This window comes from Procambarus clarkii, chromosome 56 (assembly GCF_040958095.1).
Source record: "Procambarus clarkii isolate CNS0578487 chromosome 56, FALCON_Pclarkii_2.0, whole genome shotgun sequence".
Lineage (NCBI taxonomy): Eukaryota > Metazoa > Arthropoda > Malacostraca > Decapoda > Cambaridae > Procambarus > Procambarus clarkii.
The window spans coordinates 26,742,899-26,757,866 of NC_091205.1; the positions used below are offsets into that span (position 1 = coordinate 26,742,899).

Consider the following 14,968-nt stretch of genomic DNA (forward strand, 5'->3'; position numbering starts at 1 on the left):
GTAGACAATGTCTACCCCATTGGGTAGGTAGACTAGAATGGGGAGTCAGGTAGACTCTTCGACAGTGGAAGTTTGTCGTATCCACTGTATAACGTGGAAATTGAGGGGAGTCTTGGCCGCTCGCTAGACACATATATATAGTTGATTCTTGACGTATTTTAATTCGGAGACATTACCATCAAGTCAAAACACTACAATGATATGGAGATAATGATGAGGAGATAAAGCAAAGCCAGAATATAAGCCAAAGCCAAAGCCACTTGGAAGGGATATGGGGACAAGGAGCTGGGTTAGGACGGAGGGGAAGGAATGATGCCCAACTATTTGGATCATTGGGGATCGAACGCCGACCTGAGAGGAGTAAAACCTCCGCTGTGCCGACGAGTCCAAGTGGAATCGACTGAGAAGGATTTGCCCATCATTGGATATAAACACCGTGAGATCCAATCTACTTGTCTGTATATTTACACTTTTAGAACTTATCCATCGTTTAGGACTAACGTATACCTGCAGGTTGACCAGTAAACTAGTTGAGTGGCCTTAATAACCCTCCAGCGGTTGATAGGCTTCAATTAAGCCCAACAACAAACCGGGGAATTGCTCCCAATTGTTTTAATAACCCTTGCGCTCTTGATCTTCAACTAGACTACTGTGCTAAGATCATGGATAGTGTCATCGGATACGATCACTCGTGAACTTGGAACAAAAAAAGTTGCAAGTAACACGGGCTATGGTGAGCCCGTAGTGGATTTACCTGGCACAGACGCGGTCGCAAGAAAAAAAAAAACTTTATGGGCACATTTTTAAGGCTGACCACAGCTAAGCTTGCTGCATCACTCTGTAAATACTCGTCTATCTTATGATGTCTGGAATCTGCATGACCAACAGGATTTTTTTGTATTCTGCGTTCACGAATTCGTATCATTACTACATCAACACAGCTGTCCATATCTGGTCTGTTGGGAGAGTCAGGTGTATAAGATCGATGGCAGCCACTTATGAGAGCAAAGGATCTTAATTCATCAATGAATTGACATTGATGATGCTGCCCCAACGTTTATTTAATGTTAATCGATAAAATATATAGTTAGACGAGTAGATGGATCGATAAATGGATAGATGGCAGACAGACCCGGGCAACGCCGGGTGCTCCCTCCCCACTAGTGTACAGTATATATTATATATATATATATATATATATATATATATATATATATATATATATATATATATATATATATATATATATATATATATATATATATATATATATATATATATATATATATATATATATACACTAGAGGAACACCCGGTTGCTCCCGAGTCTCTCTCTCATCTTCCCCTCACCCTCTCATGTTTCTCCACTATTCTCCATATTTTCCCATCTCTATCCCCCCTCCTTGTCTCCTGTCCTTCGCTCTCTACTATCTCTCTATCCTCCTTTCTCCTCCTCATCTTTCCCAATCACACTTCGACCCCCTTTCTCCTCTCTCACCATTCACCTTCCCTCAGTCTCTTCTCCGTTACATAGTTCTAAGATACGTACATATAACATGTATTAATGAGATGCGTTAAACCTGCTGACGCTTGCGTATTAGCATGTTATCCATGAGATCTGCTGTACGCCAGACATACGCAGCCTGGCGAGGCAACCTGTGTCCTTGACCTGTCTGCAGTGAGGCGTAAGATGTTTATTCTCACGCCGGTGCTAAGGAAAAATGTTTAACGTGGATAAACACTCCATAGAGAGTTTTCTCGGAATCATTCTGCCAGTTGGAAAAGTAAACATTACTCGACTAAACATTATTTTTTACTAATGTTTAGACGATCTTCATATAAGTTCTTCCGGTAAAGCCTGAAGATTGTCAGGTAAATATTACCTGATGGTGGTAAATGTTACCTGATGGTGGTAAATATTATCCAATCATCTACCATCTTTTCAACATCGTCTGAACCTCTTCCTTCTAACAGATCATAAACTTCTAAAAGAACTCATGACAAAAATGTAGATGTACAGGCTTCGCAAATGTCAGATATCATTGTAACAAAAAAAGGTTAATTGTTTAGCACAATGAAATTGCATACACGTGATTTATCAATGAGAAAATCAGTAGGAGCCATGAGGGGGATTCGAACCCCCGCACATTTGGTACTCCCAAGGACACGCTCTAGACTGCTTCACCACTATATGGTCAAAAGCATTGCAACCTGGGATTCAACTGAATCAACTAGGGGTCCCGAGGCTTTAAACTGATGCTTAATCAGGACTTCTCGTTAGTTGCTTTAGGTTATGCTCATTGATTAGTTATCTTCTGAATTGTGTGTTAATTGTGCTTGCTAAGTTATGCTGCGTGTGATGTGTGATGCTGTATGATTCTGTATGAAGCTGTGTAATGCTGTGTGACAATGAGAGAAGCAAGCAGGGAACGCCGAACAATACACAGGGAAGCTGTGCCATAGGAACCAGCCTCACTTGCTTCCAGATACATTTAATTGCTGAAACGTACAGGGATTTTTTACCGACTCTTGTCTGATTATAAGCATCATCGTGAAAGTATATTTTATTACAGTGCTTAGCTTACTATGATTATTGTTTCAGAGTTTTTTACTGTTCCTAGGTAATGGCCTGACCCCCTATCGGTGGCAATGGGGTATGTACCATCAGTTCGAATGGAGAAAGATTTAAAAATCTAATGGGATAACCTAGGTATGGTTACCAGTCAGAAAATTATCACACTTTGTTAGAATAAATGATTCTGAATTAACCACTTGAGTTTGGGTGAATAATGCATTTTCTGACCAGTCATAAGTTTTCAGTGTTACTTTTAAGTATATAACTGATGTTCAAACCCCTGGTGAAAGTGATCTTTTTGTGTTACACATGATATTAGTAGTCTTAAGTGAATTTTGTGAACGATTGCAGTTCAAATTGTGTTATTATATGGTGCATAATAATTTGCAATAGGATATGCAAAGTTGTTCAGGAGTTTTTTTTTGCTACTTGTATCAATCGAATATTAAAATTACTCTTTCAGAAATTGCTTTCCAAAGTTAATAATGCAAATAACATATTTTTAGTCGATTAAAATTGCCATTGTATTAGCACGTTTAAAAGTAACTTATACATTGTGTTTCTCTTTATGCAGGAGGCGGCGGCGGCGGCGCAGCTGGAGGAGCCGGAGGTTCCTGTAGCAACCAAGACTTCCTCACTAATTTGCTGGTGTACCAGTACCTCTCTGGCGGCATCCCAGGAGGTCAGGCAGGAGCACACCCACAACTGGCTGCCCTGCTCGGCTCACAGGTCAATATAACTCCAATTGTTTTAACGTGTATTTCAGCGGGGGAGGGAGATGGAGTTCACGGGCTCCGCCTCTTAAATAACCGGTCAGCTGGTGAAAAAATTAATTTCTTGTGATTTGAAGCTGTGAACGGAGTGAGTCTCATCCTCTAGGTACAGTAAGTATCCTTACAGCAAAAGAATATACTTTTGTGTACCTCTTCAACATACTATAGTACCCTTAGCCTAAAAGAATGCTTTCTTATGGGCCAGTCATGATATTCCCACTTAGAGTTAAACAGCTTTTAGATCTCTGGTTGAATATTGTTTATATTCTAAATACTTCAGGATTTAGGTATTTGTGTACGTGTGTGTGTGCACTTACCAAATGTGCTTACAGAGTCGAGCGTCGGCTCCTGAGCCCTGCCTTTTGACCTATTGGTAGCTTAATTCAGTTACTATTCCCTCATGATTCATATATTGAATTTTAAAACTGTTTACTAAATTAGTGTGCATTCGTTTGTTTACACGAATGTTATGTCTATTACAGATATAATCTGATGATAAAAAGATCATTAGAATTGTTTTATTAATAATAAAAACTAAAGAATATTGTTTTAAAATCGAAATTGAAAGTTTGGGTTTATATTTATTTTGTGCTATATATACATTCCTAAATTTATATATATAGAAAATACTTAAATTCTCAAATGCACAAATAAAATGGGAATGTATTTTGATTTTTCTCTCATTTAGTAACTTAAGTGATGTGGGGGTTCAGCTATATTCCCAGGTGTTATTATGGAACCTCACATCTCATTGTGAGCTGTGAGGTTCCCTCACACCTCACTGAGAATTGTGAGGTTCCCTCACACCTCAGAGAATTGTGAGGTTCCCTCACACCTCACTGAGAATTGTGAGGTTCCCTCACACCTCACTGAGAATTGTGAGGTTCCCTCACACCTCACTGAGAATTGTGAGGTTCCCTCACACCTCACTGAGAATTGTGAGGCTCCTTCACAGCTCACTGAGAATTGTGAGGTTCCCTCACACCTCACTGAGAATTATGAGTTTCCCTCACACCTCACTGAGAATTGTGAGGTTCCCTCACACCTCACTGAGAATTGTGAGGTTCCCTCACAACTCACTGAGAATTGTGAGGTTCCCTCACAACTCACTGAGAATTGTGAGGTTCCCTCACAACTCACTGAGAATTGTGAGGTTGCATGGTCACTTGTAAGTGTTTCTTATGCCACTCCTTCACCATCAGGGCCCAGCAACGACCACAGTGACGCGGGTGTCGAAGACAGTGACGACCCTGAGTGTGGACGTGCCCGCAACGACCCTCTTCACCACCTCCACCACCTCCTACGTTACCACCATCACCTCCGTCGAGTCTAAGGTCATCCCCGTCATCTTTCGCGGCTCCAAGATCACTACCACCATCACCGAGTCCAACGAGGAGGTGAGCGCGTCGGCTGGAGTGATGCACTGACCTGAACGACAACCCCCAGTGACGACCATGAACGGTTACGACGACAACTGTTCAAGAAGCATACACTGTTGACGACCCTAAAGTGGTGCAAACGACATCTGCTACTGGAGCATACGTCGTTGACGACCCTAAACTGGTGCAGACGACATCTGCTACTGGAGCATACACCGTTGACGACCCTAAACTGGTGCAGACGACATCTGCTACTGGAGCATACGTCGTTGACGACCCTAAACTGGTGCAGACGACATCTGCTACGAGAGATCTCACTGACGACGATCCTTAACTGAAGGAAACAGCAATAGTCAAAAAAAGCTTCCATCGTGGAATTTCAAAATTCCGTTTTTGGCTTACAATAATCACTACTGTGTTGCAAACGCCTGACATTTCCACGCACACTAACGCGCGCAACATTAGTAACGGAGAGAGAGAGACAACATCGCAGCGCCGTCAGCTGCCACTATGGTTTCCATAACACTCAGGAGGGAGTGTCGGGGTCGTGAACTTTCACCCCAGCAGCACATCTGGGTCAGTTGGCGCGGTGGTGGTCTCCTCTGGTACACGAGTGAGCACATGTACTACCTCACCTCATGGAGGTAGCATGTACAGAGGTAGTACAGAGATAATCACAGGCGTCTCTACTAATTTCCGGAGTTAAGTACTCCTCTGCCACAGCCAACCTATCTAAAGTGTCTCGAACTCTCCTGTTGATTCTCGAGTTGAAGGCTCAAGCCGACACCGCCGCGTCCATTACTGTTTAACAAATACGATGTTCGCAGAACAGGTTAATAGACATTCCTGGTTGAGCAGTGAGTCGTTTGATGTCGAGAGAGAGAGAGAGAGAGAGAGAGAGAGAGAGAGAGAGAGAGAGAGAGAGAGAGAGAGAGAGAGAGAGAGAGAGAGAGAGAGACTGTTTTCAATGACTCAAGATAAAAACTGCTTTCAATTTCAACGCACCATAGCTAATGATGCGTTCAAGCGTTCACCTCATATTACATTTGTTGTAAGGAACAGCGAGAAGGGTAAAAAAAAGGGAGAGAGGGAGAGTGCAGGAGTGAAGAGAGAGTGTGGGAGTAAAAAGAGGGAGTGTGAAGTAGTGGAAAGAGAGGGAGAGTGCAGTAGGGAACACAAGTGTAAATAATATTGTAAGTGTTGAGGAAACTTTAGTATGGGTGTGATTGAACCCTGAATTACGCGATGAAGAAAGACCTGAATGTGGGAAGAGTTTGACCCTGAGGGAAGTAAGGTGTAGTAGAGGCGGTAAAGGAAAGGTAAAGAAAATTTCCAGGACACAGCTCAACACTATTATGATCATATATCCTTCGGAAGGATATAGGACAGACTAAGAACTGGGACATAAGGAGAGACTATCAGCTATATTATGAGGATATAGGAGCTGGGATATTGAGCAGACTTAGAGCTGATATTTGATGTAGTGAAGGAATTGAACCCAATGATTTGAACTAAAGGGGGATCGAACCCCGACCCTTCAGGGAGCATGGACGTCACTGTAACGACTGAGTAAAGGGAAAGAAAACGAGATGGAGATAGATATAGATTGATTGACCTTAAAGGTTTAGATTGAATGTTGGGATTTAGGATGTAGAGGGATAGATAGTGGAAAGGTATGCACTTAAGTCACTGGGGATTTTGATATGAAAAAAAAAGACTGATATATGGACGAGAGGAAGAAATAAGTCTGGTCACACTTAAGGACACTAGCTAGATAGGCTAGTTGATGTGAGGGTCGTCTACTCCCCGGACACAGCTAGTAAGTAATTACCAAAAGAAGGCACTAGGTAGCATAGGACATAGCTAACCCACAAGGATCTGCAGCAAGTGACCTGATTGGACCGGAAGCTGATAGCCTGGGTTGACCTGGAGCTGGAACCTTGACCTGACCTGCAGCCGGTGACGTGGGCTGACCTGGAGCATGTGACCTAGGGGGCCCTGGAACCGATGGCTACAGCCTAGTCAAGCCGACGCGACCCTTCTCCACGTATTTGCGTGATAAGTAACATTTGCCAGTGGTCAATTTCTATTCCAGGCTTGGTGCCTTCTTTGGATAATTCCGCTGTATAACACATTTTGTTCTTTCTGGGTAACACGTGTTATTTGCCTAATTAATTATGCCGCCAAAGTACATAAAACGTCTATTATTCTCAACAAACTTTGCTATTGAAATTTATCTATTATCCTAAACATTCGAGATAGATTAAGTGCTGAATAAAGTTGGAGATACGTCTAGAACTCTCTAGAACTTTCAAGTAACATATAAATTATAGTATAGGTATATACTATAGGGTGCACTTCGAAGAAGAAGAATATACCAAAAGGAAAACTATAGTGGATGCCTTGAACTTTAGAATACAGAGACTTCAGAATGGTGGTATAATTCCTGATGGATCACCAAGGCGGCTTTTGACAAGATTCCTCTGCTATCTTTGCCTCTAGAGGAGCGAGCAAAGGCGAACATCTCCACCCGGACACACTGCAGTTTGAGCATTGCTGCCAATGATAGTATAAAGGGAAAATGATTGGGGGCTATATATGTGGCTTGAGTCATGACAGTGATTTACAGCATAATAGTAAATCTCGAAAAACTATTTTATAAATCTGTTGTGGTCATTTTTGTAGTTTTAATATAAATACGTATTAATTTTTATTCATCTGTTGCTTTTTTCTGAATTTATGTGAAACAAAAAACGGAAATGCGCCTGTTTTCACATTGGAATTAGATCAATTTCAAACTATCACTTTCCTGGTCACAGAAGCAAAGTTTAAGGGAAATAACATTCATTTTCTATACTTTGGCTGTATAAGCAACTAGGCATTAGCACTTACTACCCAGGGACAAAAAAAAAATTGCGTTACATTATGAGTTACTTCTTGAGCGAGCTCTCTTAAGTGCCTCCTAAGCTTTGACAAAAAATCAGCGAGCTTTAACGTCTGCTCGGTACATTTACTGATCTTGTTTTCAGTGGCCTTCAAGTCTAATATATACAAATTATTCTTTAGGCTCTAGTGAATGCATGAATCTAATATACATTCTAGTACTGTAAGTAATATTTTCCTCTATCGCACGAGGGGAAACCCTGAAATTTAGCTGTCAACCTATCCTTAAGTTTTAACCTGTCCTGACCTCCCCTGACTTGTCTTGGGCTTCGTGATCCACTCACCGCTGACTAGACTTGACCTAGTATGGAGGGGCACTTCTGGCCAGTCTTAATTTAATCTTCTTTCTCCAAACTACGAAGCTGGCGACCTTTTAAAACTTCAGCGCGCTTAAAAGCCTGCTCTTAACTCTTACCATAGTTCCTGCCACGCAACCTGAACATTTGGTTATCTGAACGCTTTAAAACAATGGTTCTTAACTGTTTTTCTTACGATTGGAGACCCACAATGGATTACCCAGTATGTCCCCATACCCAATTTGCCAGACTTAAAATCACCATCATCACCAGTCCAATTAGGTACCAGTAACACTTTAAAGTATTTCAATTGCTCGGTTTTGCTTTGTATTTGGTTGACTAGGAACAGAACAGCTGAAAATCATACGGATTTTATCATGCTTAGCAAATCACAAAGCTAGCTGCAGCTAGTTACATTTTTTGCTGTTTTTGTGCAATCAAAATATGTAATCACCTCAACCCTATTGACAACGGTGACAGATAATTATAATAAAGAGGGTCTTATTATATTGCTCAGGGATTGGGTACCATACCCACCAAGGGGGTATGGGTACCCCAGTAAAGAACCCTTGTTTTAAACAGTCATTTCTTTAACGTAATTATGAAGTTGAGAGGCATTAAGCTCAACACCAAACCAACGATTCTAGCACGAATCTTCCCTAGTGAAGATTAACATAAGAAATATAGAGAAGCTGAAAATTTACCTCTCCAAAGATCATTTTGCAGTTTTATTGTGGCTATATCCTAAGAGATGCGTTTCATTGACCCTGTGAACATTATTAAAGGCAAAGTAAAAGTTCATACGTGATTAATAGTTATGTACAAAGTTTGGAAGTTGCGTCTCTCCTTTACCTCTAAAATGATAATGTTGACATTGTAGTAACCGGAGTGTGTGTGTTGCAGGTGATCACGGCGACGGAGTACTTCACCGAGTCCTCCGTGCACCAGCCCTCCATCGTCCAGACGCTGCCGGTCCACATCACGCTGACGGAAATCAAGACGCGGGGGATCAACGGCCAGTACACTGTCTTCGATGTCACCGTCGGGGCGACGTCCGTCGGCCAGGAGCCCGTCTCCACTGCTTCCCTCGACCTAGATACAACAGGCCTAGATCTGGCCAACCTGGACCTATCGCAGTTAGATCTGACGAGCATAGCCAGTAGTTTACAAAATGCTGACGGTGAAAATAGTCAGATGCTGTCCGTGCTCTCCTCGCTGCTCCAAAATTATGATGAGACAGGAGAAGAGGATCCCCTCGGGGCTTTCTCTGCGGGCACCAGCAGCAGCAGCGGGGGCAATAAACAACGAGAATTCAGAGGACCTCCACCCAGGAACCGAAATATCGGAGGCACCAGATTCAGCGACAGTCAAGATTATGCTGATTATGAAGAACCGGTGGACGAGGCTCCGAAGTTCAATGTGCTGCGTGGGTTCACACTAAGTGACCGCGTCGCCAGCGTGACCTCCAGCTCACCCTCCACTGGCAGGGCGGCCACAGACACACGCTACAGCAAATTCCAGAGGAAGGACCGAGTTGAAAACAACGGAATAAGCACAACTGAGTCGAGTCCGCGGGAAAGTGAGAGGTTTTCCGCTTCTACTCGTCGGCGCACTCTCACCAGGACCGATGATCGACGGCGAACCACCAAAGGAACCACTGGCCGAGCTCCCAGTACGCGGTTCGTGCCAGCCGTCGAGTCCCAGTATTTTGAGGAGGAATCCCCGACTTTCCGTCCTTTTGGCCAAAGACGAGACCGTGAAATATCAACACGCCGCCGTGGAAATCTTGAAGAACGAGGCTCATCTTCACCTCTTCGTTCCAGAAATATGCCTCGACCCCGCGTCACAACAAACTCTATTCCGCCAATCGGCGGCTCTCGGCAAGAAGACCGCCCCAAAGCCGCACCGCAGGCTTCAGAAGCTCCTGAACCCACGCCTGCGTCGGGTCTAAGCACTGTCTTAACAATGTACATCAGTGGATCGGAACCGGGAGAATTCCATACGAGAGTTCAGACCATTTACCTCAGGTCTCTCGGGTCTTCTAGGAGGCGTAGAGATGCAAACGAACAACCATTCACAAAACTTTTTGAGTCTGCTACGATCTCTGCAACATCTGACCCGGGCGAATTCCATACGAGGGTTCAGACCATTAAACACAGGTCTCTCGGGTCTTCTAGGAGAGATGTAAACGAACAATCAGTCACGAAACCTTTCGGGTCTGCTACAATATCGGCAACATCTGATACAACCAAGATTCCCGAAATTCCGCCAGCAGCAGACCCGCAGAAGATTGTCCAACTCTTGAAAACCTTAAATCCAAAGCAGGTACGAGACATGCTTCAGTCTTTGCAAAAGTGGGTCGATTACTACAGCGAAGAAGTATTGGAAGAGACCAGCAACAGCATATTACCGGAGCTGACCTCTTCTCTGAGCCTAGAGAGTTCAGAGGTCGAGAGCAGCGCCACTATGGTCCTACCGCGTCCCCCGTCGGTCGTCACCCGCGCCCCTCGAGCGACAGACCTCTGTCCCGCACCGCCAACTGTGACTACAACGGTGTACCGCACTGTTGTGGTCACCTCGGGAGTCAGTTTAGACGTTTCCAAAGCCTAAACAAATGTGTTTCCCCTTTCCCCTTCCCTCCCTGGCAGGCACTGTGCCCCTCTCTCTGTGTGGAGTGCCAGGGCGGGCGTCTGCCGCCTCACATGGGCTGGCAGCACCTCAGAAGCCTGGTGGTATTTATGAGTGCCTGTCTCCGCTGTATATAGATGCCTGTGTGTGTATCAGGACTGTATATATATTTGTGTTCAAGTTGTGTGTGTATATGTGAGTGTTTACGTGAGGGACCCACCCAGCTCAAATAATCCAAATGCCTCAAGGACGTCGAGGATACTTATGGGAGTGCTCAGGGGATCTTGTGGGGGTCAACAGGTCATGTCCTCCCAGAGATTTTTACTCTCTCTGATAATTAAGTTAGAAATATCTGAATCAAATAGCAAGAACAATTTTTGTAAACTGGAAAACATAAGTATTCAGACACTTATTGCAGGAAGAATAAATTAACATTTATAAAGCAATGAATATTTATTCCATTTATCGACCCCTATGTCTCCACTCCCCCCTCCCTCCCCCCCACAAAAGAGACATACATCAACCTGTGTTTTCTAAGATTCCTTGCAAGTCTTCAAAGTGCTCCCAAGTGTCCCACTGTATATGATGCTTCCAACTGGGAAAAACTGTTGGAAGATATTAAGCTTATGGTATGTATCATATCGTCGTTCGCAGTTAGGTGAAGTTAATGCACATTTTCTAGTTCGTATACTGAAAAAAGTCGTGTTTGAGTCGCTGTTGAAAATGCAAGAAAATAATAAAAATATTCTTATTTTTTTGGGGGGTGATTTTGTAAAACATTAATATTTTCTCTGCACAGAATAAATATTGTAATAATGAAAAAAAATGAAAAATATTGGCCAGTTGAAACTACAGAAAAGCTCTAACTCGTCATACAATTTACAGTCGGGTGAACGAAATACAATGAACCAATAACCTGCCAATCTCGGATGTTTCGCCTGCATGAGACGGTACAGTAGAACGGTACATGGAAATGGTACAGTGGGAGCGTAGTGTATCCCAACCTCTAGCTGAAGTTTAAGCTCAGATTCACCTGTAAGATTTGTTAAACAATTGCTATTGTATTTCCGTCTTTTTCCAGTATTGTGCGAGTCTTGTTGATTCTCTAGAGTCTATGGTGTTTAGTGATTGTATATATATACTTGTATATATATAATATTGTTTTGGAGTGGTGGCGTAAAAATATGTTTACTGGATATTTTTGTCTCCAGGGGGCATTTTTGTAGTCATTTCAAGAAATTGTTGATTAGCAGCTAATAATCATTGAATCATTAAGCGTGCTCACTGGATTGGGTGGCCATAATTCTGTTGCCGAGTACCTGACCTAGTTTCCAATCACACAGGCTTTACCAATTTGCTGATAATTCATTCTGGCGCATGCTAACAGAATCCTGGGATTGATAGATTGATTACCATTGCAACATTGTTTAAGATACCCAAAACTTGATAAAAAAAAAGTAGGTACGAACCTGAGGATTGACTGATTGTTCATGTGTGCTACAGTCCACGTAGAGTACAGGAAGGACAGTGAGGGTACAGATTTTGTAACTGGATGATTAGTCATTTAATTAAGTTCATGGTTACAAGGCAGTGGATATATATATATATATATATATATATATATATATATATATATAATATATATATATATATGAGGATCAAAACCATCTGTGGAGTGATTCTGTACAAAATATATAAAAATGTTTGCGAATTTTCTCACTCTCTTACTGTCTCTTTCTCAAAGTTGGGTCCACTAACCAAAGGTTAATTTTCTTAAGAAAATGAGTTTCAGTGTAAGATTTTTAAAGTTACCAGTGAAGCCGATGAGTTTACGAGACACTTCCCATCACTCTGGACCCTTAATACTGAGAATGTAAATAGCATGTAAACAAAAAATCCCAATTAATAATGCATTAGTCTCAGTAGTTTTAAAAAATATATCAATGTTTAAACAAATTTCAGAACAAAAATAATTTGCTGGTAAAAAAATTTCCCCTTAGGTATAAAATCATGACATGGAAATTTATATAGATTTTTATTCTGGTAATTATTTATATTATGCCCAGAACTAACGAGGGTGTAATATTATCTCTAATGTTCATAAATGTATATTGACGTATAATAATCAATCAATCTTAGTGACGTGAATAACTTGAAGCCAGCAACAGAGAAGAAATGAATTATACATTATATAATGTTAGATTTTCTTCTATATTACAACAAGAAATAAAAATTAATATCGCTGGAGATGTCATAAAGGAGCGACTGAAGTGTTTAGGATAACGCAAGTGATTGTTAAGGATAACAGAAATGTTTCATGAAATAGAAGTGTTTGTATTAATAGAATATTATTGTTTATGCCACAAGTCTATTTCTCTAGGAATGACTGTTTGGGATTAGTTTTTCTTAAGGCATGACATACAGATTTGTGTTGACGTATTGACTTGTCTGACTCGACAAAATTGTTTGGCGAGACGAGTGTTTGATGAGGCAGAGGCATTTACAATCACAATTATAGCTCGCAGACACACTCAAGCGACTCACTTTAGCAATGCACTCAACCATACGAAACAGTATTAAAATAGCAGTGAATCTTTGAGCTTTATCCTTTACAAGTGCAATAATGTGAGTTTGGTGGAGTATTCGTGACGGTAAGGACGAGAGTGTGTGAGACTGAGTGCGTCAGTCTGTGTCAGCCTTGAGTGCGTCGGGTTGAAGTGTGTTGGCTACGTTGGTTCATATCTGCCACAGTTTCACTATGACGGTCGCAATCTATAATACACAATTGGGTTAAAAGTTGCATCTTTTGTCTTTAATTGTCGCATTTTCACGATACAGTTATTTATTAGAGTTATTATTAATTTGTTGAGAGGTCAAAAGATTAATATGTTACACGCACTCGTTAGTGAAGGGTTAAAATGACCCTTAAATGAAGCGCCAGTAGGGACGGGTTTTGCTATTGAACAGTTTATGAACTTGCTTATATATTATTTCATATATGTTTTATATTAGAATTATTATCATTGTTGTTGTTATTCTTCTGTCATTATTTTTTAATTATTTTATTGTATAATTAATTTCATTATCAATATTTAATTGTTATTATTGTAATTTCATTTGAATCAACTTTGTCATAATTGGTTAAACAACTAATAGTTTTCATCTAAGTTTATGGCAGAATATAAAATAAATGCATCAATCTTTATTTTCTACAGGGATATGTTTTTAGACCAGATTTCAAAGTAAAGATTATGATTTAAGTCAATGGTAGTTTACACTCAAGGCTCTGGTGGAACCATGGTGGTTCATGGCACTGGCGGAACCATGGTGGTTCATGGCACTGGCGGAACCATGGTGGTTCATGGCACTGGCGGAACCATTATGGTTTGTGGAACTGAGTTGGCAGTTATTGTACGCTCGTCAACCGTCTTAAGTCTGTCAGTCCTTCTTCATTATTCAACTAATCACATGTTATAGAATTAATGTATATACGACTATTTTAAGATCATGAATAAACTCTTTTTTCTAATGAAAACCAGTTTCAATGGCTGTCAGAATCCCCTTTTAGACAAAAGTATTCTTATATGAAATTAATGAAAAACCAGATGTGAATGTGAGAATTACGTCCTAAAATCAATTATGTCATAATAATAATAATAAAATCAATTATCATAAACAAAAGATTCAAAAGATATGTGTTGATATCAGCTTAATAATAACGAACTAGCTAAATAAGAGTTAGATAAATAACTTTGAGGAGGGGGGGGGATCTAAAAATTGAAAAACAATACATTATTGATCAAAATAGTAAGTGCAATGCTTCGAAAAACTGGACTTAAGACAGTTATAGAAATAAACCCTTAGAAATAAAAACTGTAGAAGGTAGATAACAGCTATGGTGTTGAAAATGTAGTAGATAACAGCTATGGTGTTGAAAAAGGCGTAGATAACAGCTATGGTGTTGAAAATGGAGTAGATAACATATATGGTGTTAAAAAGGGGTAGATAATAAATGTTGTGTTGTGGCGTAGAACACAGAGATGTGTTAAAAACTGGTAGATCATAACAAATCAGAATTAGAGAGCGAGTAGAGAGCAGTAGTGGAACTGTACCAGAGACAGAGACAAAGAATTAGAGAGCGAGTAGAGAGCAGTAGTGGAACTGTACCAGAGACAGAGACAAAGAATTAGAGAGCGAGTAGAGAGCAGTAGTGGAACTGTACCAGAGACAGAGACAAAGAATTAGAGAGCGAGTAGAGAGCAGTAGTGGAATTGTACCAGAGACAGAGACAAAGAATTAGAGAGCGAGTAGAGAGCAGTAGTGGAACTGTACCAGAGACAGAGACAAAGAATTAGAGAGCGAGTAGAGAGCAGT

General features: G+C 41.1%; 2 protein-coding genes across 2 annotated transcripts in view; both read left to right on the forward strand.

The window, feature by feature from the left end:
• Positions 1–14,129, forward strand: part of LOC123770809 (mucin-3A) — a 149,542-nt gene extending 135,413 nt beyond the window's left edge. Inside the window, exons 2-4 of the mRNA XM_045762972.2 lie at positions 3,150–3,304; positions 4,551–4,745; positions 8,870–14,129. Coding sequence (XP_045618928.1) covers positions 3,150–3,304; positions 4,551–4,745; positions 8,870–10,576 — 2,057 coding nt within the window. The 3' untranslated portion in view covers positions 10,577–14,129. The remainder of the gene's footprint in view (positions 1–3,149; positions 3,305–4,550; positions 4,746–8,869) is intronic.
• LOC138353222 (glutamine-rich protein 2-like) overlaps positions 13,892–14,968 on the forward strand; it is a 38,414-nt gene continuing 37,337 nt past the window's right edge. The window contains exon 1 of the mRNA XM_069306106.1: positions 13,892–13,978. Within this exon, the coding sequence (XP_069162207.1) occupies positions 13,892–13,978 (87 nt within the window). The remainder of the gene's footprint in view (positions 13,979–14,968) is intronic.